The sequence below is a fragment of the Panthera onca genome, chromosome A2, assembly GCF_046562875.1.
Source record: "Panthera onca isolate mPanOnc1 chromosome A2, mPanOnc1 haplotype 2, whole genome shotgun sequence".
Taxonomy (NCBI): Eukaryota; Metazoa; Chordata; class Mammalia; order Carnivora; family Felidae; genus Panthera; species Panthera onca.
The window spans coordinates 14,882,751-14,909,042 of record NC_138340.1 but is presented as its reverse complement, the minus strand read 5'-3'; the positions used below and the strand labels follow the sequence as shown (position 1 = coordinate 14,909,042).

The 26,292-nt window shown below is 40.8% G+C and overlaps 1 protein-coding gene across 6 annotated transcripts in view; it reads right to left on the bottom strand.

The window, feature by feature from the left end:
- The window catches only part of KIF15 (kinesin family member 15), a 77,516-nt gene that overhangs the window by 33,647 nt on the left and 17,577 nt on the right, over positions 1-26,292 (bottom strand). For all 6 annotated transcript variants that reach the window (XR_009609600.3, XR_009609601.3, XM_060630775.3 and 3 more), the window contains 11 exons: positions 24,872-24,969; positions 23,369-23,548; positions 15,836-16,045; positions 12,968-13,093; positions 12,685-12,807; positions 8,977-9,100; positions 5,334-5,410; positions 4,892-5,101; positions 3,854-4,031; positions 1,589-1,730; positions 567-708 (listed from right to left, as the gene is read on the bottom strand). Coding sequence is in view for 4 of the 6 variants with exons in the window: in XM_060630775.3 (XP_060486758.2) it covers positions 567-708; positions 1,589-1,730; positions 3,854-4,031; positions 4,892-5,101; positions 5,334-5,410; positions 8,977-9,100; positions 12,685-12,807; positions 12,968-13,093; positions 15,836-16,045; positions 23,369-23,548; positions 24,872-24,969 (1,610 nt within the window). In the remaining 2 variants the exon portion in view is untranslated. The remainder of the gene's footprint in view (positions 1-566; positions 709-1,588; positions 1,731-3,853; positions 4,032-4,891; positions 5,102-5,333; positions 5,411-8,976; positions 9,101-12,684; positions 12,808-12,967; positions 13,094-15,835; positions 16,046-23,368; positions 23,549-24,871; positions 24,970-26,292) is intronic.

The window sequence follows — 26,292 nt, the reverse complement described above, 5'->3', positions numbered from 1 at the left end:
CATGTGATGTTCTAAAAAACCTACAGTCAAATTAGTCTCACCCTTAATTTGGAGATCATAAATATGAGGCTTGGACATTAGGAAACCCTGGGGCGCCTGGGTGGCTCAGTTGGTTGAGCATCTGACGTCGGCTCAGTTCATGATCTCATGTCTCATGAGTTCGAGACATCTCTGTGCTGATAGCTCAGAGCCTGCTTCGGATTCTGTGTCTCCCTCTCTCCCTGCCCTCCGCCAACTTGTGCTCTGTCTCTCTCTGTCTCTCAAAATACAAATAAACATTAAAAGAAATATTTTTTTAAAGAAGTTAGGAAATCCTGCCTAAGTTTAGTGACAGATGAAAACTTGAACCCAGGTCTGATTTCAAATGCCACATGCTTCCCCACCCCACCCCACCCCACCCCACCCCTGGAGCCAGACATCAGAGCACTAGGACCAGAGTCACCCTGGAGTTAACCGTCTGCAAGAGATTCTATTGTATCTGGCAACCATCAGTGCAGATTCTCTCCACTGTTAACAAAATGAGATCAAACTGACTTAGGATCGAAGAAGTGCTTCAGATCGCCCACCTTAAGCGTTTCGGCATGAATTTTATTCAGCTGAGAAACTTCTTGTCGCTTGCAGGCTTTTGTTGCTTCCAAAAGGTTTTCAAGATTAAGGTTTGCTTTTTGCAAAGACTGAAGCTCTGACTCCAATTCTAGCTGCTTTTTCCTAAGAGATATTTAAAAGTCAAGTATTTTAGGTAATAAGTAATGTCATACATTTGTAAAACACTTTACACTTAAAAAAATTTTTTTTTTATCTTTATTTTTGAGAGAGACAGACAGACAGACAGACAGACGGAAAGAAAGAGTGCAAGTGGGGGAGGAACAGAGAGGGAGACACAGAATCTGAAGCAGGCTCCAGGCTCCGAGCTGCCAGCACAGAGCCCAACACGGGGCCCGAACTCACGTTCGTGAGACCATGACCTGAGCCGAAGTCGGACGCTCAATCGACTGAGCCACCCAGGCGCCCAAACACTTTACACTTTATACTCTCACATAACTTGATAGTTTTCTAACTCAGAGATATTCTTAGATTATTACCTTCATTTTCCAGTTGGGGAAAATACAGCATATGAGAATTAACTACAGTGTAAAGTATTTAACTAGTAAATGGTAGAGTTCCAATTCAAAAGCCCAAGTAGTCCATGACGATAGCACACATGATACATTATTTTTAAAACAAACGCTTCTTTTTTTTAGGACAGGATTAATCTTAGTTATAATATGAATGTGGTTCATCTTCGTTTTCCTTTACACAAAGAGCATAAAGAATATTAACAAACCTATAATTTCTAAAAATCCTGACTTCATTCATAAAAACACTGATTTAAATTTGGTAACCAGATACAGGTGTATCAGTGAAAACATCCGTATCATTTAGTTCATTAAATATATTAAAAGAGCTTTTTCTTCACGCCACAGGTTAGTTGCTAAATGCGAATTCATATTTAAAGTAAAATGCTCAAATTATCAATATTAAACACGAAAACAACTCAACACTAAAAGATACTGAAATAGGTAAGCACGAATGGGTATTTACACCTTACCTCGTTAGTTCTTTGAATTCTTCATATTCTTGCTTTGAATTATTCAGCTCTGCCTGAATTTGCAGGAGTTGTGTTTTCAACTTCTCAGTGTTCACTAAAGAACATGGCTCCTTTGGTGCTTTAGGAGAAAATCCCGGTTGACCTGGTAATAAGGAAACAACTCGGTCTTTGAAAGACAAGAATAACAGAGTACATTTTTTTTAAGTTCTCGGCCAGGTATTAATTTTGAAGCAAAGAAGGAAAAATGAGAGATGGGTTGGAAGGTGGACCCTAAAAAACAAGAGCCTGTATATAGCTCAGCAAGAGACAAAGACACCACACAGGGTGTCAGAGAGTACTGATTTTTGAGAGGTTGAGAAGCCACAGGATGTAGGGGTGTATTTAAGGCAACACGTTTTCCATCAGGGGAAAGAGCAAGCCATGAAGTACAACACACACACGGCTGGATGGTGAACCATCAACGGGCGAATACTGCAGAAATTCATGCCAAAGGCTAATATCACCAGTCAATAAATTATTCAGAAAAGGAACCAAATAGCAAAGGCAGCAAGTTGAAAGAGCTTGGTACCATCTAACAAGTGGAAAATATTTTCAGGAATTGTTTAGAAGACTAATTATGTTGAAGAGAGTTCCAATGAGCTCCACCGAGGGAAAACTTATGTAAAAGTTATTTAGAGAATGATTCTTGTTTGGAAGATGGTGGGATCCAGAAATGACCCTTAGTATCTTTCAAAGGTATGTAAGTCAAGGAATTATTTGAGGTCAAAATGGCGAAAAAACTAGAGAGTATTGTAGGGAAAAATAGCTGAAATAAAGAGCAAAAATCGTGACCTTAACTTCACGTCTAAAATCAGTCTCTCTACAAACCAAACACTGTGAATTTTATTCTTTTATTGAGTCATAACAGAATGGAAGAAGGCTTGCAAAATGAAAATTTAAAAAGGGCACAGGGGTGCCTGGGTGGCTCAGTGCTGACAGCTGAGAGCCTGCAGCCTGCTTCAGATTCTGTCTCTCCCTCTCTCTTGGCCCCTCCCCCACTCACATTCTGTCTCTCTCAAAAATAAAAAATAAACATTAAAAAAAAATTTGGGGGGGGATGCGCCTGGATGGCTCAGTCGGTTGAGCGTCCGACTTCGGCTCAGGTCATGATCTCACCATCTGTGAGTTTGAGCCCCATGTCGGGCTCTGTGCTGACAGCTCAGAGCCTGGAGTCTGCTTTGGATTCTGTGTCTCCCTCTCTCTCTCTGCCCCTTCCCAGCTCATTCTCTGTCTCTCCCTGTCTCAAAAATAAATAAACGTTAAAAAAAAAATTTTTTTTTTTTTTTTTAATAAATGAACAGGCTTCGTCATGAGTGCTGATAACATTAGGGTTTTCTTAATTGCAACCTGGAATGACACAAAGGCTGCCACCGAATATGAGAAAAGCCCACAAAAATATTCACTCTAAGAATGGGGCAAATGCACTGGGGTACCTGGGTGGCTCAGTTGGTTAAGCGACTGACTCCTGATTTCAACTCAGGTCATGATCTCACAGTCTGTAAGTTTGAGATATGCATCGAGCTGTGCGCCAGCAACACAGAGACTGCTCGGGATTCTCTATCTCCCCCTCTCTCTGCCCCTCCCGTTTGCGGGCCCTCTCTCTCCAAATAAATAAAACTTAAAAAAAAAAAAAAAAAAAAAGTGGGGCAAACACAGACTTTGTTGCCAAATCCCACTAACTGAGCCACTTTTCACAGAATACAAATAGACGGGAACCACCTGGGACTAACAGTGTATGCTGGTCAACATAACTGGCACCCATGTCTTCAGGCTGCAAGCACCGTGCTGGGATCAGGACCCTGACTTTCCACTGCCTCTCGCGATGCACAGACCTTAGCTGGACAGGTAAACGTCTCTACTCAACATTCATCCGTGTTGATTAGTTAAGCACTTTTAATTTCAAATACTTCTAACAGGTAAGTTTCATTTAATAAAAATTGTAAGTAATATCTGAATCTTTTATCAACAAAACAGAAATAAAAACTGTCTTTATCAACGCAACAGAAATATGTTTCATTGACATGTCAGTTAGCCTACATAACTCACTACATGTGATTTGTGAAAAAAAGCTTTAGGAAATGCCTTTTGATACATAAAAGCGTAAGTATGTATATGCACACCAGGTCTAGAGGCTAAAATGAAGACCCCGCCTGTGAGGTAATATAAATGCCCTTTCAAACAGCCTCCCAGCCCCTACAAGGCATGCAGACAACCATCATTTCTTACCCTTGTCCTTTTTCTCTGTGCCAGATAGTTCGGAGAAAGCTTTTTCTAGTACTGCAATGGTCTGGGCATCCATTTCTTGGGCTCTTTTCACAGGCTCTAACAATCTCAATCTTCTGTTCTCCTCCCTGAGGGAATGGTTTTCCATAGCATACTTTGCAACCCTGGGGTGGTGCTCTATCTGTGACACAGAAGAATGACAGACTTACGTATGGACAGACATTTCTCCTTAATGGCCAGTCTTGCCGCAAAGCCATCAGGAAACGTTAGGAATGCTGCGTGCACTGGGGGTGGTGGCCCGTGGCAAGGACTGTGGACAGCAACCGGCGTGTGTGATCACACTAAATATGTGCATCGCCTCCAGAGCCATTTTTCCACGCCTGGGTCGTGCTTTGAGATTTTCCTGCAGGCACGGGCTCATAAGGAGAGAAGTACAAAGGGTGCACACTGTGGCCAACTCTTCATGCAGTGGGGACTGGTGGCATGAACACAGTGTAAAGAATAAGGAAAACTCTCTCTTGACCAGAATTCAATGCCCTCCAAGACACACTACAGGAAAAGAGCAGCAGTAAAGCGTGTAAGGTAAGTTGCCTTTTGTGTTAAAAAGGAACAAGAGTAAAAATATCCACGTTAGTTTGAGTATGCGTTAAAAAAAGCCTCGGAAAGATGCAAAAGCCAGAAACAGATTTTCTTCATTTTTTTAATGTTGTGCCTGTAGTAACCACCCATCCTCTCCAGGGAAAGGAAAACCGGCAACAAGAAGTCGGAAGGAACCCACTGTAAGGATAATCTGCCCATTGAGACGAGCACAGCTGCCCGCCTTGCCTGGGAGGAAGCCCTAACAGCAACTTTTCGAAGCTCCTCCCCGCCCCCTTCGGCCGGCCATCTTGGAAAATGGAGGCAGGGGAGGTGCAACCACACCTCAGCTGAATTCATTCAAAACACTTTCCACTGTATTAACTTAAGCGAATTTGGCGACAGACTTATATTTGCCTCAAACCTTCTTTCTTTTTAGAAATACTACAAATGTCATGCACTCACTTGTTCCCGCAGGGTTTGGATCTCATCCCTTAATTCCGACAACAAGCGATCCTGCTCTGCAGGCAGAAAACTTCCCCGGGATTCCTTGTGGAGCTTCTCCAGGCGCATTATTTGATCCTCTCGGAATTTCACAATCATTTTATTAGACTGAATAAATTTTTCTTTTTTGAGGGTGAGGTCTTCTAATTGGGTAACTTTTTCTACCAGAGACTTAAGAAATTCATAATTTGGTTAAACATGAAAAGTAAATCAGCCTCCCTAAATTTCCACAAACCAAGCAACAAACGCTAACTTGACACTTAATCTCAAAGGCAAAATTAGATTTTCCATAGCTTTCCTTTGTTTTATTTAATTGTGCCACTTTTTATTTCACTCAGAAAGGTACCACGTAGTGAAAGTCTAAAAAATCTGGAATCCGCTTTATACCGACTCGGTTTCCTACCTTCTTTTCCTGTTCGGATTTCTTAAAGAACAACATCGCCTCTTGGAAATACTTCATGTAATTAGTCTCATCTTTCTCTGTAATTGATCCAGTAAGAAAGAAAAGGAAACAGGAAAGAAATGTTTATCTCTCAACTTTTAGGACCAAGAATTGAGCTAAAATAGCCTCTGACTGACTGCTCTCAGTGAATCTAAACGAATCAGACTGTCATCACCAGATCACAGATTTCATATTAACCCAATCTAATTAGCGACTCTTTGAAGAAAAATAAGTTTCTCTTATCCTGTTTAGTAATCATAATACACATTACATATGACAGAATCTTGAAAGTAGATCTAAATGAAATTTATTAATATCTCTTTTTAGCACTTGTAAGGGAAGAATTGTTCAAAATTATTTCTACTCCCCCTTCCCCACCACATCCCACAGAACTCCGTACACATGGTATCTGTATCTGGTTACAAAGTACAGGCATTCTTTGTTTTACTGTGCTTTGTTGATGCTGCGTGTTTTACACACTGAAGGTCTGCACGAGCCTGCACAAGCCTGCTGGCACCATTTTTCTGCCAGCAGTTGCTCACATCGTGTCTCTGTTCACATTCTGTTAATTCTTGCAATATTCCAAAAATTTTCATTATTATTACTATATTTGTTATGGTGATCTGTGATCAGTGATCTTTGAGGTAACTGCTGTCATTATTCTGGGCACCACAAACCATGCCCATATAAGATGGCGAACTCAATCAATAAATGTGTTTTCTGACTGCTTGACTATCTGGCTCCTTCTGTCTCTTCCCATCTCCTCAGGCCTCCCTGTTCGCAGAGACACAACAATATGGAAATCAGGCCCATTTAGTAACCCTACAATAGCTTCTAAGTGTTCAAGTAAAAAAAAAAAAAAAAAAAAAAAAAAAAAAAAAGTCACATGTGTCACTTTAAATCAAAAGCTAGAAATGATTACACTTATTTAGGAAGGTGTGCCGGAAACCAAGACGGGCTGGCAGCTAGGCCTCTTGTACCAGTTAGCCAAGTTGTGAATGCGAAGGAAAAGTTCTTGAAGGAAATGAAAAGTGCTCCTCCAGTGAATATATGAATAAGAAAGCAAAACCGCGTTATTGCTGATGTGCAGAAACTTTTAATGGTCTAGATAGAAGATCAAACCAGCCATAACATTCCCTTGAGCCAAAGCCTAGTCCAGAGCAAGGCCCTAACTCTCTTCCATTCCGTCAAGGCCGAGAGAGGATAGGAAGCTACAGAAGAAAAGTTTGAAGGTAGCAGAGGTTGGGTCATGAGGTTTAAGGAAAGAAGCCATCTCCCTAACATAAAAGTAGAAGCAGCAAGTGTTGTAGAAGCTGCAGCAAGTGGTCCAGAAGATAACGAAGGTGGTTATACCAATAACAGGTTTTCAATGTGGATGAAACCACATTGAAGAAGATGCCATCTAGGACTTTCACAGCTAGAGAGGAGAAGTCAATGCCTGGTTTAAAGCTTCAAGAGACAGGCTGACTCTCTTGTTAGGGGCCATGCAGCTGGTGACTACAAGCTGAAGCCAGTGCTCATTTATCCTCCTGAAAAATCCTAGGGCCCTTAAGAATTAGGATAAATAGGGGCACCTGGGTGCCTCAGTTAAGTGTCCAACTGTGGCTCAGGTGTGATCTCTCAGTTCATGGGTTCGAGCCCTGCATCAAGCTCTATGCTAACAGTGCAAGCCTGCTTGGGATTCTCTCTCTCTGCCCCTGTCTTACACTCTCTCTCTCTCTCTAAGATAAATAAATAAACTTAAAAAGAAAAAAGAATTAGGCTAAAAAAAAATCAACTTTACTTCTACTCAACAACAAAAAGAATTATGCTAAATCTACTGGGCCTGTGCTCTGTAAACAAAACAGCAAAGCCTGGATGACAGCACATCTGTTTGACATGGCCTACTGAATATTTTAAGGCCACTGTTGAGCCATAGTGCTCAGAAAAAGATTCCTTTCAGGATGGCTAAGTCAGTTGAGCGTCTAACTCTTGATTTCGGCTCAGGTCATGATCCCAGAGTCCTGGGATGGAGCCCTATGTTGGGCTCTGTGCTAAGCATGGAGGGAAGGGGAGGGAAGGGGAGGGAAGGAAGGGAAGGGAAGGGAGAAAAAGATTCATTTCAAAATATTACTGCTCACTGTCGATGCACCTAGTCACCCAAGAGCTCTGATGGAAGATGTATAATGAGATGAAATGCTGTTTTCATGCTAACGCAACATCCATTCTGCAGTCCATAGATCAAGGAGTCATTCTGACTTTTAAGTCTTACTATTTAAGAAATACATTTCTAAGGATATAGCTGTTACTGATACTGATTCCTCTAATGTATCTGGGCAAAGTCAACTGAAAATCTTCTGGAATGGAAAGGATTCTCCATCCTAGATGCCGTCAAGAACAATCCTGACTGATGGCAAGAGGTAAAAATACCAACATGATCAGAAGTTTGGAAGAAGTGGATTCCAGCCCTCATGGATGTCTTTGAGGGTTCAAGACTTCACTGGAGGCAGTAACTGCAGGTGTGGTGGGAACAGCAAGAGAACCAGAACCATAAGTGGAGCCTGAAGATGGGACCACAGTGCTGCAAGGTCATGATAAAATGTGAATGGAAGAGGAGTTGCTTCTTTTTTTTTTTTTTTTAAGTTTATTTAGTTAGAGACAGCGTGAGTGGGGTATGGGCAGAGAAAGAGGGAGGGAGAGAGAATCCAAAGCAGGCCCTGCACTGCCAGCGCAGAGCCCGGATGTGGGGCTCGGACCCGTGAAGCCGCTAGATTGTGACCAGAGCTGAAACGAAGAGTCAGACGCTTAACCGACTGAGCCACCCCGTCCCCCCAAAGAGGAGTTGCTTCTAATGGACGAGCAAAGAACGTAGTTTCTTCAGCAGGAACCTACTCCTGGTGAAGATGCTGTGGAGATCGTTGAAATGACAACAAAGGATCTGGAGTATCACATAAACTTCGTTGATAAAAAGAGCAGCAGGGTTTGAGAGGACTGACTCTGATTTTGAAAGGAGTTCTACTGTGGGTAGAACATGCCATCAAACGGCATGGCACGCTACAGAGAAATCATTCGTGAATGGAAGAGCCAATAGATACAACAAACTTCACTACTGTCTTCTTTTTAAGTAAATGCCACAGCCACCCCGACCTTCAGCGACCACCATCCTGATCAGTCAACAGCTGTCAACATGGAGGCAAGACCCTCCACCGGCACAAAAAAAAAAAAGGCTCTCCACCATCACAATTCGCTGAAAGCTCAGATGATGGTTAGCATTTTTTAGCAATAAAGCATTTTTTAATCAAGTATGTACATTGTGTTTTTAGACGGAACACTACTGCATACTTAATAGACTACAGTGTAGCGTAAACAGAACTTTTCCCACCACTGGGAAACCAAAAAATGTATTTGACAAGCATTGTTGCAGTATTTGCTAATTTATCCCAATGGTCTGGGACCAAACCTGCAGTATCTCCGAGACATGCCGGTCTCGTGTTCCTATGTAAGTCAAATAGACTTGTTCAAAAGTTTGGGTAGCTTTATTGTATTGTGCCTGTCGTCACAGGGTTCTCCCACTAATATCCGCACACGGTCTTCCCCGGGATAAAGGACACTGTGTTCATCTTACCTTTGGTCAGAAAGCTCTCTGGTAGTAACTGCCCTGAAGTAAGCTGGGCCAGCTGTTCTTTGAGCCTCTTCACTTCAGCTTGGAGCTGGCTCACATTTCCTTGGGTGTCTTCATTTACTACTGCCTGTCCAAGAATTTTTTTAAAAAGTGTTAAAGGAATACTTTTGCGTCATCCAGTCTTGTGTTCATGTTTGTTTGTAGGATCTGGAGTGACAAACACCAAACAAAACTGTGCTTCGACAGTCACAAGGCCCCTAGGATCACAGGGTGCTGGAGTGGGGAGGAGGCTTCCTCTCCCCGTGCCTTGTACCTTCGGGCTGGGGCTCTCCCCCTCACCACCCCTCTCATATGCTCCCCCTTAGGTATACTACCCTGTTGGGCTGGTCACCCCAGGATCTGGGTATGTTTACCTAACACTGCCTGCTTCCTGGGACAATCCCACCCCCATGGAAAGTAGCAAACTCCTCTTCCCCTCGGGAAAGACTATCCCCTCCCCTCTGTCCTGGCGCACAGTAAGGATGTGATGAACTGCAGAGGTGGCTTGAGCTCCATCAGCCTGGCAGAAACCACTGTCTCCAAAGGAACCCACCCTATATTTCCTAATAGCCCTCCTGGAGGGAGGAGTTGGTCGGACAGCTCCATTTCTGTTTTACTACCACACTAAATGTTATTTTAAAGAAATGTCTCTTGAGAAATTATCTTAAAGAAATTACTTCTTTGAGACAACTTCTAAGAGGTTCAAAAGGCCCAAAAAACCCACAGGGTGATAGTAAGAGCCAACAGTTGGCTACCAACCAGATCAAAGGGACCCAGTTGTGAAGCACCCAATATCCTAGCGAGGGAAAAAAACCTGACAGTCCCAAGCTCCCCGTGTTCTTGTCTCAAGCCAGGTTTGCCCACTGGGAAAGATCTAAATAGCACATCCTTAAACAAGTCCCAGATATCGTAGCCACTTTCCACCGGTAGGCTGCAGAAGGGGACTTACCATTGATAATGACTAGCATAAGTCTCCTGGTTTTATCGTTTGATGCATTCAGAAGTCATTTCTAGTTGTTTCTGATGCTAACGGCCAGCCTCATTATAAGGCACTCCTGTATATTCTGACATCACTGTCACATCAGTGACATCATAATCCTAATTATCCCTGCAGTTCTCCCCTCTCTAAAACTTCTATTAAGTTCAAAGAGATAGGGTCAGGAAGCTCTAATGATTTTTCCTCCTCATATTACAAATACCCCACACAGGGTCATAATCCAATAAAATGAATGAGTAACTAGATGTATAGTCTTCTGGTTTAGCCAGGAGAAGAGGTAACATGGACCTTTTCACTCTTACATGGTAAGATGATCAGAGAGTCTACTTGGCGGGGTAGAAATGACCAACTTCTCCTTTAAAAGAAAGAGGAAATTAATCTGCCAATTCATGATACTATGATTCTTTTGTCTAGAACCAAAGGGATCTCTAACGTTTCCAAAAGGAGTGGGGAATCCTTGGTGTTTTAACAGTCTGCACCAGAGGGTGGCAAAGCACTACTTGCTCATGGGCCAAACACAGTCTGCTGTCTGTTTTTATAAGTAAAGCTGCACTGGATCACAGCCATGCCCTTATGTTTACATACTGCCTGTGGCTGCTTTCTCACTAACAACGCAGAGCTAAGTAGCTGGGATACGGACTATCCAGCCAAAGAAGTCTAACATATTTACCTTTACAGAAAAACTTTTCTGACCACTGGTGTACACAAATATCAAGGAAGCTTCTTACATATAAGAAAAATGGGGAATCCTTGCAGGTATAGACAACTTAAAGGACAAAGCTTGCCAATATCATCAAACTATTTTCATAGCAAAACCACACACGCATACACACACCTCTGATTGCATCGGTTTAGGTAAATAAATTTAGTCTCCAACCCAACTGCAAAGGAAAAACTTTGCCTTTGTTTAGGAAAACACAAGTAAATTAATACTAACCATAAGACCTAATCTAGATCTCAAACTACATGAGCAATACGGAAGGCTAGGGAAGATGAAATAGAAATCTTGCTTAGAATCAATAGCCAAATTATGGAAAGAGCCCAAATGTCCATTGACTGATGAATGGAAAAAGAAGATGCGGTGTATATATACAATGCAATATTACTCAGCCATCAAAAAGAATGAAATCTTGCCATTTGCAGCAATGTGGATGGAGCGAGAGCATATTATGCTAAGTAAAAGAAGTCAGAGAAAGACAAATACAATACGATTTCACTCATATGTGGAATTTAAGAAACCAAAACAGATGAACATAGGGGAAGGAAAAAAAGAGGGGGGGGAAGCAAACCAAAGAGACTCTTAACTATACAGAACAAACGGAGGGTTGATAGAGGGAAGTGGGTGGGGGGTTGGCTAGATGGGTGATGGGTATTAAGGAGGGTACTTATTGTGATGAGCACTGGGTGTTGTATGTAAGTGATGAATCACTAAATTGTACTCCTGAAACCAATATTACACTCTCTCTCTATATATACTATATAATGTATATTTTATATTATAAAATATATGCATTTTAGTTACACTAACTAGAATTTAATACAAATTTAAAACAAAAAAAGAAGTCTTGCTTAGAGATAAGCTTTCACAGAGAAATAAATAGAAACTAGTGTTAATATTAGGGCAATCACAAAAGTGAGATGCTACAAGGTTAAGTATTTTTCCAATTTATTGTACTCAGTATTTTACCCTATTTTCCTAATGGTTATTTACTTAGAGAGAGAGTGAGCAGGGGAGGAACAGAAACAGAGAGAGAGAGAGTGAGGGGGGAGAGAGAGAGAGAGAGAATCCCAAGAATCTGAACCTCACAAACAGTGAGATCATGACCTGAGCTGAAATCAAGAATTGGACACCCAACCAACTGAGCCACCCAGGTGCCGCTACCTTATTATTATTTTTTCCAATATATGAAGTTTATTGTCAAATTGGTTTCCATACAACACCCAATGCTCATCCCAAAAGATGCCCTCAATACCCATCACCCACCCTCCCCTCCCTCCCACCCCCCATATCAACCCTCAGTTTGTTCTCAGTTTTTTTGTTGTTGTTGTTGTTGTTTTTTTAATATATGAAATTTATTGTCAAATTGGTTTCCATACAAGACCCAGTGCTCATCCCAAAAGGTGCCCTCCTCAATACCCATCACCCACCCTCCCCTCCCTCCCACCCCCCATCAACCCTCAGTTTGTTCTCAGTTTTTAAGAGTCTCTTATGATTTGGCTCTCTCCCACTATAACCTCCTTTTTTTTTTTTTTTTTTTTCCCTTCCCCTCCCCCATGGGTTTCTGTTAAGTTTCTCAGGATCCACGTAAGAGTGAAAACATATGGTATCTGTCTTTCTCTGTATGGCTTATTTCACTTAGCATAACACTCTCCAGTTCCATCCATGTTACTACAAAGGGCCATATTTCATTCTTTCTCATTGCCACGTAGTACTCCATTGTGTATATAAACCACAATTTCTTTATCCATTCATCAGTTGATGGACATTTAGGCTCTTTCCATCATTTGGCTATTGTTGAAAGTGCTGCTACAAACATTGGGGTACAAGTGCCCCTATGCATCAGTACTCCTGTATCCCTTGGGTAAATTCCTAGCAGTGCTACTGCTGGGTCATAGGGTAGGTCTATTTTTAATTTTTTGAGGAACCTCCACACTGTTTTCCAAAGTGCCCCTACCTTATTTTTAATCAGCTTGGCTCTCTGAGCAAAATTAAGCGTTGACAGAGTTTCCCCAAAACACCTGGATCCAGGATGAACATTTGCAATTATGGCTGTTCTGGCATTGCCTCCAAGGGAATCCTGTTTAATGATATGAATGGTACACATTTTCAGGAGAGAAACCACAGATTTTTTTAAGCAAAGAAAATGGATATTCTTACCACTAAGGCTGAGAGATTACCTATCAACCATAGTGAGAGTAACCAGAAAAGGGGTCCAGGAGGCCAATGATCTACTTTACCCGAAGTAAAAAGGTAAGTTTGGAGTCTCTGTAGCAAACATGCCTTTGTTTTCCATTACCCACATCGACAAGCGCAGTGATCACTTGGCCCAGGCAACTCAACGATCGGTTTATGTTACCTGCCTCCTAAAAGGAAAAAGAACAAAAAGTTAGGTACACTGGCATTTTGAATTAAAATATGGCTAGCAGTGCATTTTGAATGGAAAGTCAAGTCGTTGACAATGATATTAAGGATAACTGATTTTACAGCAAAAAGATGTTCTCAACTATCCCCTTTTTCCTATTTGACACACATTGCAATTTTAGTGTTCAAAGACAAATACAGAAATTATGTGAAGGAAAAAAAAATATGTCACCTCGTGATTGTAATGTTTTAATTTGACCTATAGGTAGGGATGAAAATCTGGAAGGAACAGAACAAAAAGTTGGAGTAGTGTATTAATAGGCATATTTTTCAATTATTTTGTGTTAAAATGTTTGCTACTGGGGCACCTGGGTGGCTCAGTTGGTTAAGCATCCAATTCTTGATTTTGATTCAGGTCATGGTCTCATGGTTCACGAGATCAAATCCTTCATTGGGCTCTGTCCTGAAAGCACAGAGCCTGCTTGGGAGTCTCTATCTCCCTCTCTCTCTCTTTTCCTCCCTTGCTTGCGCATGCTCTCTCTTGCAAAATAAATTAACTTCAAAAATATAAAATTTTAGGGGTGCCTAGGTGGCTCAGTTGGTTATGCGTCTGGCTTCGGCTCAGGTCATGATCTGGCAGTTCGTGAGTTCGAGCCCCGCTTCGGGGCGGTGTGCTGACAGCTCAGAGCCTGGAGCCTGCTTTGGATTCTGTGTCTCCCTCTCTCTGCCCCTCCCTGACTCACGCACGCGCGTGCGTGCGTGCGTACGTGCGTATGTGGGTGCGTGTGCGTGCTCTCTCTCTCAAAAATAAACATTAAAAAAAATTTTCCAATATAGAATTTTAAAATGTTTGCTACATTAAAATGGTGTGGTAATAGCCCACCCCATGTCCCACAAAGTCACTGATGAACTTATACCAAGAGAATATTCAGTCTAAGTCTGTAAGGTATTAAACCTCTTTAAAAAGTCGTTTGGGGAGAAAAAAAAATATGTTACACTAGATTCTCACTGTATTTAGTATACTTCAATAACTGGGTCCGCAGTGGTGGGAGTATAGAAAAACGAGAGGAAGAGTACAAATTATCAAGCAAGATGTGCTGAGTTCACACGCCACACTGTCTGTTTCAGCAGTCAGTAAATCAGAAAGGTGCTGACAGCACTGTCTGTGGAGCTGGACTCCTTCTGCAGATCCACTACTAGCTGTGTGCCCCTGGACAATTTCTCTTCCGTTTCTCTAAAATAGAAGGGATAACAGATAATAGAAGGGACTACTTCCCAAAGATGCCGCAAAGGCTAAATGAGTTAATATACACAAAACACTTGAAACATGCCCAGCATGTGTCCTATTATAAACATATGCTTTCTCTTTGCTTCATGTCTCAATGGAAATATGAGCCTAAGATCTCCTGAAACTGCCTGACAGTTCAGGAGACTCCTATCTTTACTTTTAACGCAAAAGATAGACTGTTGGGGCACCTTCGTGGCTCAGTTGGTTAAGTGTCCAACTCTTGATTTTGGTTCAGGTCATGATCTCGTAGTTCGTGAGTTCGAGCCCCACACAGGGCTCTACACTGACAGCATGGAGCGTGCTTAGGATTCTCTCTTTTTCTTGCATCCATGCTCTCTCTCAAAATAAATAAAAATTAAAAAAAAAAAAGTAGACTGTCTTCCACCATTTCCAACTGGCCATCATACACCCTCAACTATAGTATCCACACGTTTTACTGACAATGCAGATCACAATACATGTATACACATCAGCAATACATATTCAGAAAACCTGAGGTCCCACTGCCAATCCCTTAGCCTAGGACGAGGTCCTTGCCCTCCCCCTGAAATATTAACCAGCACAGCTGCCCTCCTTTCTCTCTAGGCTCTCCCTGTGTGAACCTGGCAGTGGTGAGCCAGATGGCGCACCTTTTATTAAACAGGCTTTTGAGGGGCGCCTGGGTGGCTCGGTCGGTTAAGCGTCCGACTTCAGCTCAGGTCATGATCTCGCGGTCCGTGAGTTCAAGCCCCGCGTCGGGCTCTGTGCTGACGGCTCAGAGCCTGGAGCCTGTTTCAGATTCTGTGTCTCCCTCTCTCTCTCTCTGACCCTCCCCCGTTCATGCTCTGTCTCTCTCTGTCTCAAAAATAAATAAATGTTAAAAAAAATTTTTTTTTTTAAAATAATAATAAAAATAAATAAATAAACAGGCTTTTGAAATCGCTCAAAACTTTTCAGTGTTTCCCAACGTTTGGAGAGTTGAGCACAAACCTGGCCTGGCACTCCTGGCCCTCAGTGGCCTGGGTCTGCTTGCACCTCAAAACCAACCCGTTCCCTGATCCATGCTGAAGTGCCGAATGCCATACTCACTCTGCATCCACAATCACCCTTGAGATGTGCCCCAGCTGGGCATGTATTCCCTGTTCCTCTCGCCCAGTCCAAATCCTGCCCCCTTGGAGAATCCACTCAAGAACTACTTCTTTTCCATACTTCCCTCAAGCGGTCCAGTCCCTTCTTCCTCTGACCCCAGCTGATATTTGTACTAGCATCCCTTCTGGTATGAATTCAGATGCTCTGGCTACAGACTTGTCTTATCCTGCGTATGTTTAATGTCCCTACACCACAACAAAAATTTCTGCACCTTTAGAATGAGAGCAACATCTCATTCCTTTGTAACCTTCACACACTTACCTTGGTATTGACTTTTAGTAATTAATTCACACACAAGTTGAGTTGAAGACCAGAATTCCATTCTTACCTTCAACCTCACGCCTTCTGCATGGGTGTCTTTTTGCCTTTCAGATCCTGCTAAGTCCACCAGATTGAGTAGAGAGGTCCGTATATTCACAGTCTCATTGCTTTTCTCCATTGACTCAATTGTAATTGTAAACACTGCATGAGACCGAGAAGATTCTCTATTCATTGATGTTGATGCCACACGTCTGTTTCTCCACCCTCCAGACAGCACCTAGGCAACAGGGAAATATACTGTCACAACTTCCAAGTGACACAACAGCCACTATCCTCAGTATGAAATTTTGTAAAGGACAACGAGAAGAAATATTGGTCCATCGAGGAACGCACTCAAGTTACTCTCCCCTTTCTGGTTCTCTCTCCATGTTATGGAAAGAGAACAAATAGGAAATCAGCAGGCTGAGGATCCAGAACTAGTTTTGCTGTTCTCGATTTGTATTAATGCAAATCATAAAATCTCTCTCAATCCTTTTGCCTAGATAATGAGAAAGTTAGACAAAATAAATCTCAAAATTACCTTCAAGACCAACGTTTTGTCAGCTCTTTTGGTCTATAAAGACCTCCCTGATCCCTAAAGGCAAAGAGGAGGCATGAAAGTCCAAACTGCAGGCTTTGGAATCAGATGAACATGAAGTCAAGCCCCGGTTCCACTATTTACTAGGTGTAAGGTCTGGGCCAGCTGAACCTCTTCAAGGCTCAGTCCTGTATTTGTAAAATGGGAACATGGGCACCTACCCGACAAGGCAGAACATCACCAACGGAAATGAATGTGCTCACTAATCACCTTGGGATCTTGATAAAATTCACATTCTGATCAGTAGGTGTGAAGGCAAGGCCTGACATTCTGCATTTGTAACAAGCAACCCAGGCAACGCTAACAGTCTGAGAGCTATGTTTTTGAGTAGCATGGAAATAATATGTATAGGATAAAATGGGCGAATTAGCGTCTTACATCAAAATGTAGATTAAAAAATTTAAACGAAATAACAGACACAAAAGAAGTTAGCACAGTGCTTGGCACATACACTCAATAAATGGAGCTATTAGAATCCTATTAACCAGGCAAAGCATAAAATTGAAGCTATTGGTTTCTTTTACATTTTTTGGATAGTACTTTATGCTTATTTTTCATAACACTAAGTACTGTATATTAAATATTAGGTAAGCCATAATACATTCTTCATACAGCTGGAAAGAAAGACACAGACCCTCAAACATGGGACAAATTCTAAAATACTATTGTCTTAAACAAGCAAGGTACAAAGGCAGCACAATATACTATCATTTGTGCAACATACGGAGAAAAAGCAAACACAACTGTGTTTCTTTAAATCCTCATATAACGGGCAACTGGCTGGTTTAGTCAGAATAGCGTGCAAGTTTTGATCTTCGGGTCATGAGTTCAAGCCACACATTGGGTGTGAAGATTAAATTTAAAAAAATTTTTTTTAGTAAATAAATCCTTATATAAAAACCAAATACAAACAAAAATCAAAAACGAAACCAAAAACTACTTGGTGAATGTTCATGGACTGGAAGACTTAATAGTGTTAAGAGGTTACTTCTCCCAAATGTAATCAACAGATCCAACACAAACCCACTCAAAATCCTAGCAGCGTTTTGTACACAAACTGACAAGTCAATTCTATAGGTATGAAATTGCAAAGGACCAAGAATAACCAAAATAATTGTTTAAAAAAAAAAAAAGCTGGAAGATTTACTCTACTTGATTTCAAGACTTAACTATTCAGCAATAAGAAGCCACCAGAATCAAGAAAGTTTTATACTGGCAAGAAGAGATACCTAAATCAATTAAACAATACAGGTATAAATCCATACACATATAAATCACTGATTTTCATCAAAGGTGCAAAGGCAATTCAACGGGAAAAAAAATTGTTTTCAACAAAGAGTGCTACATAATGGATCAAAAATAAAAAGGCAACTCATAGAATGTACAATACTAAGGGTGAACTCTAATGTAAATCATAGGCTTTGGGTGATGATGATCATGTCAATATAGGTCTATCAAATGTAAAAAATGTACCACTCTGGTGAGGAATGTTTATAATAGGGGAGGTTACTATGCATTTGTGGGGACAGAAGGGTATATGGGAAATCACTCTACCTTCCCCTTACTTTTGCTGTGAACCTAAAATGCTCTTCAAAACTGCAGTCTTGGGGGCACCTGGGTAGCTCAGTTGGTTAAGCATCTGATTCTTGGTTTTGGCTCAGGTCAGGATCTCGTGGTTCATGGGTTCGAGCCCCACATCGGGCTAGATGCTAACAGTGCAGAGCCTGCTTGGGATTTCCTCTCTCTCTCTCTCTCTCTCTCTCTCTGTCTGTCTCTCTCTTTGCCTCTCCCCCGCTTGTGGGCATGTTCTCAAAAGTAAATGGATAAACGGGGCCACCTGGCTGGCTCAGTCGGTTAAGCATCCGACTTCGGCTCAGGTCAATGATCTCATGGTTAGTGAGTTCGAGCCCCATGTCAGGCTCTGTGCTGACCGCTCAGAGCTCAGAGCCTGCTTCAGATTCTGTGTCTCCCTCCCTGTCTGCCCCTCCCGCGCGCTTGCTTGCTCTTTCTCTCTCTCAAAAATAAATAAAAACATTTGAAAAATAAAAATATATAAACGGATAAACTTAAAATAATCAAGAAAAATAAGAATGATTTTTTTTTTAAAGGAAAATACAGTTATGTGGTTTACAAGAAACACCTAAAACATTAACACACAGAGACTGATGGCAAAACATATACCAGGCAAATTCTTTTTTTTTTTTTTTAATTGTTTTTCCACTTTTGAGAGACAGAGACGGAGCATAAGCAGGGGAGAGATAGAGAGAGGGAGACACAGAATCTGAAGCAGGCTCCAGACTCTGAGCTGTCAGCACAGAGCCCGACACGGGCTCAAACCCACGATCCGTGAGATCATGACCCGAGCTGAGGTTGGCCACTTAACCAACTGAGCCACCCCGGTGCCCCTATACCAAGGAAATTCTAGTCAAAACAATGAGAGGTACCTGAATATCAGACCAAAGAGATTTTTAAAGCAAAAAGTGTTAATATGAAAATATAGGGATACAGGGTCAAAAAAATATAGATTTAAATAAAAGGAAGTTATACTAACTCTACTGCTTACATATGCATCTAATAAAACAGTCTCTTTATGTATATATATATATGAGATAAAAACAATCAAGATGAAATCATTACAACCAACACCTTAGCTGGAGATTAATACATCTCCTTCAAGTACTGACAGATTATACAGAAAAAAATCTGAGTAAAAATACAGTATAAATCCTTGTATTCAAGGATATTCTTCTCATGAATACATTTATAAAATTGTCCACTGTATTAATTCATAAGTCGTTTCTCAATAAATCTCAAAGACCAAGCATCACAGAAGACCACCTTCTCTGATCACATTGCAATTAAGAATTAACATGAGAAATAAATTTTAAATTATCATAAATTTGGAATTTCAAATCACATTTCTTTTAAGTTTATTTATTTTGACAGAGAGGGAGAGAAAGCACATTCCAAGCAGGCTCACCCTGTCAGCACAGAGCCCAACGTGGGGCTTGATCCCATGAACTGTGAGATCATGACATGAGCCAAAATCAAGAATCGGATGCTTAAGGAAGAGAGAGAGGTGATTCCTGTCAGAGCTGCTGGGATTGAGAGAGTATTTGGGACCGTGTCTGAGGGGAGAGACATCTTTGTAATGGGAATTCCCAAGCCTTGGAACAAATCCACATAGGTGTTTGGGTAGGAGATGTGTACCCTTGGGATATTGATGAAACCCAGTGTTTGATTATCTCTATCTAATGGCCTGTGTTTTAGCCTTTCTTCACCTCTCACCTGACTGGGTAATCTGAACCTCCCTCTCTCCCCCAATGAACTCTGACCTATAACCTCTGAGCATACCCCACAGGACTAGGCCCTCCTTAACCACCCATCTTGCTTCTAACCTATGTAAATTTCTGTAGTGGCTATCTTATGTAAGATACAATAAAAAAATTATTGTATACAGTTTCTATTAAATGTTATGAAAATGTTAAAAAAAAAAAAAGAATGGGATGCTTAACTGAGCCACCCAGGTGTACCAAATTTTAATATCTTAATTGTCCTGTGGATCTAAGAATTTTTCCATTATAATTTCATTTTGACCCATGAATCACTGAGAAATGTGATCTGACGGGCACCTGGGTGGCTCAGTCGGTTAAGCATCCAACTCTTGATTTCAGCTCAAGTCGTGATCTCACAGTTCGTGAGAACAAGCCCCATGTTGGCTCCGTGCTGGGCATGGGCCTGCTTGGGATTCTCTCTCTCTCTCTCTCTCTCTCTCTCTCTCTCTCTCTCTCTTTCTGCCCCCATCCCTATCCGTCTCCCCAGATCGCATGCGCATGCGCTTTCTCTCTCAGAAAAAAAAGATATTAAAACTTGTGTGAAATTTAAACAATAAGAAGTAAACTTAGAGCATTAAATACTTACGTCACAAAAGAAAGGCCAGATAAGCTAAGCATCCAGCTTAAGAAGTTGGAACAAAAGCAGGATGAGAAAGAAAAAAATGCAAGCCATATAAGCAAAATCAACTATGCAAAAAGAAAACAAAATAGGGGGCACCTGGGTGGCTCAATCAGTTATGCATCCAACTCTTGGTTTCCGCTCAGGTCATGATCTCATGGTTTGTGAGTTCGAGCCCCGCATCAGGCTCTGGGCTGGGAGCGTGGAGACTGCTTGGGATTCTCTCTTTCCCTCTCTGCCCCTCCCCTGCTTGTGCTCTCTCTCTTTCTCTCTCTCAAAATAAATAAATAAACATTTAAAAAAACTTTTAAAAAAAGAAAACAAAATTGTAGTTACAGCAAAGATTTTAAAGATGAGAATACTGGAAAAAACTTTTTGTCAATATATTTAAAAACTGAGAGGAGACTGAAATTTTCTAGGAATAAAAAGCATCCCTGAACTTCTGACCCAAGAAGAGGTAAAACTGCAAAGCTCTATTACAGAATTTTCATTGGTAGCTAAAAATCTTCTCTCAGAACATAAGGCCCAGATGATTTGGGGAAACAAATGATTTTTATGAACAAGTCTTTCCAATCATACAAACTTCCAAAAAAAGACAAAGGTGATAATAAAACAAACGAAAAAAAGTTAGGAAAATGGAAAATCACAGGTTGATCTCAATCTTTAACACTGAGGGAAAATCCTACACAAAATACTAACAAATGTAATCCAATATTCTATCATGTTAACATGTTAAATGGTAGCAAATGTTAACAAGATCATCTCAATAGAAGCAGGAAAAGCACCTAACAAATTTAACACACACTCTTCATTTCTGTAAGGCAGCAAGGTGGATTATAAAAGCGTTCTATAAAAATTAACTGCATTTCTATACACATGAAGCAAAATGCAATTTTTTTTTAAAAGTAGGCTTTACTCCCAGCATGGAGTCCAATGCAAGGCTTGAACTCACGATCCTGAGATCAAGATCTGAACTGAGATCAAGAGTCGAATGCTTAACTGACTGAGCCACCCAGCTGCCTTATAAAATGCAATTTAAAAAACAGATTACCTTCTATAAGAGCAACAAAAAATATAAAGTATATTGGAAAAAAGTTAATAATTAGCTTACATAATTATTTTTTAGGTGAAAAGTATTATATTGCAAGACATTAAAGACCTAAATAAATGAAGAGATATATCATGTTCATGTATGGACTCAATATTGTAAAGATGCCAATCCCTCCAAACTGGTCTATAACTGCAATGTAATTACAATCAAAATTTTGGGGGGTATATATATATGTACACACACAAACACACACACACACACTGGGTCACATGTAAAACCTATTTCTTACTATGAGAGTCACAGTGTAAAATGTTTGAATCATGGGGCACCTGGGTGGCTTCAGTCGGTTAAATGTCCGACTCTTGATTTTGGCTCATGATCTCAGGGTCGTGAGATTGAGCCCCGTGTCAGGCTCTGCACTGGGTGTAGAGCCTGCTTAAGATTCTCTATCTGCCCCTCCCTCTGCCTCTTTCCCGCTGTACATGCTCTCCCTCTCTCAAAAAGTAATGAATAAACCAACAGAATCTTAAAAAAAAAAAAGTTTAAATCAGGAGGCTTGCTGAAGATGGAAGATTTTTTTTTTTTAATTTTTCTTTTTTAACGTTTTATTTATTTTTGAGACAGGGAGAGACAGAGCATGAACAGGGGAGGGTCAAAGAGAGGGAGACACAGAATCTGAAACAGGCTCCAGACTCTGAGCTGTCAGCACAGAGCCCGACGCGGGGCTCGAGCTCACGGACCGCGAGATCATGACCTGAGCCGAAGTCGGGCGCCCAATCGACTGAGCCACCCAGGTGATGGAAGATTATTGAACTATAACTTTTTTAATTTTGTTTAACGTTTATTCATTTTTGAGAGACAGAGAAAGACAGTGTGAGCAGGCAAGGGGCAGAGAGAGAAGGAGACACAGAACCCGAAGCAGGCTCCAGGCTCCCAGCTGTCAGCACAGAGCCCAACGTGGGGCTCAAACCCAAGAACCACAAGATCATGACCTGAACTGAAGCCAGACACTTAACCAACTGAGCCATTCAGGTGCCCCGAACTATGATTTTTATACACACACAGATATTCATACAATGGATTATATACAGCAGTGAAAATAAGTGAAATGCAACGTGGATAAATTTCACAGACATCATTGATTTTAAAAAGCTACAGAAGGCTAAATATGCACAATTTATTAAAAGTCCAAAGTAGGCAAAACCAACCTTTTCAGAAATACATTTATGATTTAAAAGTACAAGGAAACGATCATGACATTCAGCATAGTGTTCATGTTTAGGGAGGAGCCAGGTACATGAGGCAGGAGAGGCATATAGGTTGACAGGATAGTGTTGGTGATATCTGGGTCTTGATGGTCTAAGGTCCTCCAAGTTCATTTTGACATTAAGCTTAGTAACTTATATGCATGTGCCAGTATTTTGTATGTATCAAATATTACACAATAAAAATTTGTTTAAAATCAACTGGCCATGTCAGACCCCATAAAAATGCGAGTATTTTGCAAATTCCCATCAAGAGGTTTGTTTGTCCTGAGGCGAGTGCTCAAAAGAGGTTGGCTTTTGACACCTAACAAGTAAACAAGGGTAGAAAATAAAGGGAAGAGAACAGCCAGCTGGTTTAAAAAGTAGCAATCCTAGAAGCTCCTCAAAAGCACAGCTTCCAGGAAGAATCACTAAAGAGATACAGACGTTAACAACGTCCCCCGGTGGCCTACAGGGCGCCTGACCGGAATGAACGGCACCTAAATAATGCAAAACCAAGAGGCTCAAAATTCTATTTTAGCTACGGGGGAGAGCTATATAAAACAGTCATATTCTTTTTTCTCCTCATGAACCTTCTGTGTCATGCCTTTACAAAATTATTTTTAGTAGCTCAATTCTTGCTTTTTTTTGAGATCAAGGTGCTTTCACAACACGTTACATTGCCTAAGGATCAAGCTGCTGAAGGGAGCGTACCTGATAGGCTTCAGCCGCTGAGGTCACCACCTGTTCCACTGCACCAACAACGAAGACTCCCTTCTTGATATGCTCCCTTAAGTACAGTCCGGCTGATGCAGAGTCCAGTAGGTCATAGATCTGCTCGTTGTAGATCTCAATAAAGGAACACTTGCAAAGGAAACTCTTTCCAGCTCCAGCCTGGAAAGAGAAGCCTCGCTGAGATACGTTCTTGGCATGAGTCATCCCTCTCATGAGTGCTACCCTTTCACTTGCTTCACAAGGTGTGCATTTCCTACCATGTTGTCCTTTACACGATACAAGATCCCTAAAAGCCAAGTAAAAGTCCAGATAACTAGTTTTGACACATCATTACATCTTAAGGCAGCATCAAACTGTGATCCCAGGAGGCCTAGGTCTCCAGAGGTGACTCACAAGCAAGACAAAGAGATGGGACTCAGGCAGTTCAGATGGGCAATTCCACCTTCTTAAACTGAGGTGGAACTGACAAACACCATCATATTAGTTTCAGGTGTATAACATAATGATTCAATATTTATATATATTGAGAAATAATCACCACAGTAAGTCTGGTTAACATCCATCACCATACACACAGTTACATATTTTTTTCCTTGCGATGAGAAGAACAATTCCATTTTTATCTGTCACACACTGGACTTGCTCATCAAGTGTTACCTGAAGCAAGTGTTATGTTCTTTAAAGACTGAAAATAATTTGTCTCAAAAGCCTCTCTATAGGATTTTTAACCACAGAAACACATGGCGCTAAACCTACGTCACTGGCACCCAAGGTGCGTGTCTAACTGCAATTGTTAGGAATAGTTTCTGCACAGGGTAGTAATAATAAGTCAGTGTTATGTGTCAGTCTCCTGGGTACACACAGACTGGAACATGCAACACTAATGGCTCTTAAGCCTGGAATCTACCAAGCTAAAGAAGCACAATCATGAGAAAGGCCCAACTTGGGAGTCAATGGAACAGAGAAGCCCCCATCACCAGGGTGATGGGGTCACACTGCATACGAAACCATCAAATTATCCTCAGGTGGTAGAAGGTGCTGCACAGGAGGCAAGGATGGTTCCAGCACTCCTGGACATCCTGAGGAACTAGGGACACCTGCAGTCAAGTGTGAGCCTATGAGCAGTAGGTGATGGGGCTTAATGAATCTGTTTTCCTTAGTTAAAATTCTCTTTATACTTTCTCTCTTGCAAAATCTGAGAGCCTAAGAAGCACACATTCTTTTATCTTTTAATCTGAGTTTATGGATGATAAAAATTTTAGAAACTAAAAATGTTTAGAAAATTAATAACTCAGAATCCTTCATTTTTTCTTAAGAACTGAGAGGTTGTTTTTTTTTTTTTTTTCATGCCACACCAGGCTATCCACATTGCAGCGTACCACTTAGGACCGACCCTCCATGTGTTATGAGCTAATTACTAGCAGCTAACTGCTCAAAACTAGGTATTTCATAGAACCACTTTATTTTCATAGCAAGTTTTACCTTCTCTTTTTCACGATCAATCAAGGAAAACAAATATTCAAAACTTCGTGGGATTACTCCTCTCAGGTTATGAGAAAAATGATCAGATTCAGATGGTCCTGAAGAAAAATGTATAAAAACATATATATATATTTATTATTTTTATAACAAGAGTCCTTCAAAATGGCAATATTGAAAGGAAATTTATTCAGAAATAAGATGCCATTGTACAATCAGTTTCTTATTTGTGCCCCTGAACAAGTTTTAGTCTGAGAGAAAAAAACAGACCTTGCCATCAACGGGACTGAAGGAAGGGCCCTCAATAGCCACTAATGCTGGCTACACCTGGAATATTATAAATGGCCCTTGTAAACTGTACCTAAAATAAATAAATAGATAGATAGATAGATAGATAGATAGATCGATCTCAGAACTGCGTAAAGTAAACAAAGAGGACAAAGAATATGAGTATGCAGATAATTTCATAACATTTTCCTGTTAAATAATATACAAAGATATTCAACATATTCTTTATGGTTACCTTCATCATCTCCTGCCTCATCTATACCTTAGCTCCTCATCCTGTTTCTACTCACCCCCTCCCAGACTATCCCATTCAGCTGCCTGAGTAACCCTTTTAATTATGTATCATATCATGTAGTTCTTTAAAAAACAAAACAAAACAAAACAAAACAAAACAAAAAACCTCCAATGACTTCACATCACACTCACAAAATACAAAATCCCAGCCAGGTCCCACACGAGCTGGCCTCAGAGTATAACTCCAACGTCCCTCCCTACAACCCCTTGGTCTGGAAAACTCCCCTCTAGCCCATGGGTCTTCTTGATGTTTGAACACTCTTGAGCAAGTTCCCAACTCAAAGCCTACAGCCTGGAAGATTCTTCTCCCAGAGAGTCTGTGGTTCCTTCTCATTTCACTCCGTAATTCTCTTTCTTACTATAACTCACAATTCAGAAACCATTAAAAAACAACAACCACCGAAATTCAAGCACCAAAAAAAAAAAAAAATTAAAAACTTTGGCAAAGGGAAAAACCTTAAATCAAAAGACAAATGAAAAAACTAAAGAAAAATCTGTTATGTTGTACACAGAGGGCTAACCTATTTTACAAAAATCCCCACAAATGAGTAGGAAAGAGATAAGCCAATTTTTTAAATGGGAAAAAAGCTTGAAGGGGCATTTTACAGAAAGGATATTCAAATGTCCAATAAACATATGAAAGATGCTCAGTTGTCAACAGACATCAGGGAATTGCAAACAAAAACACAATGAGATAATACTACACATACTCCAGAAAGGCTAAAACTTTAAAAACTGACAACACCAAGTATAGACAAGGACGTGGAGGCCCTAGAATTTCCATATCTATCAGGGCCATATAAATACGAAAGCTGATAAACACGTAACTATGATCCAGCAAT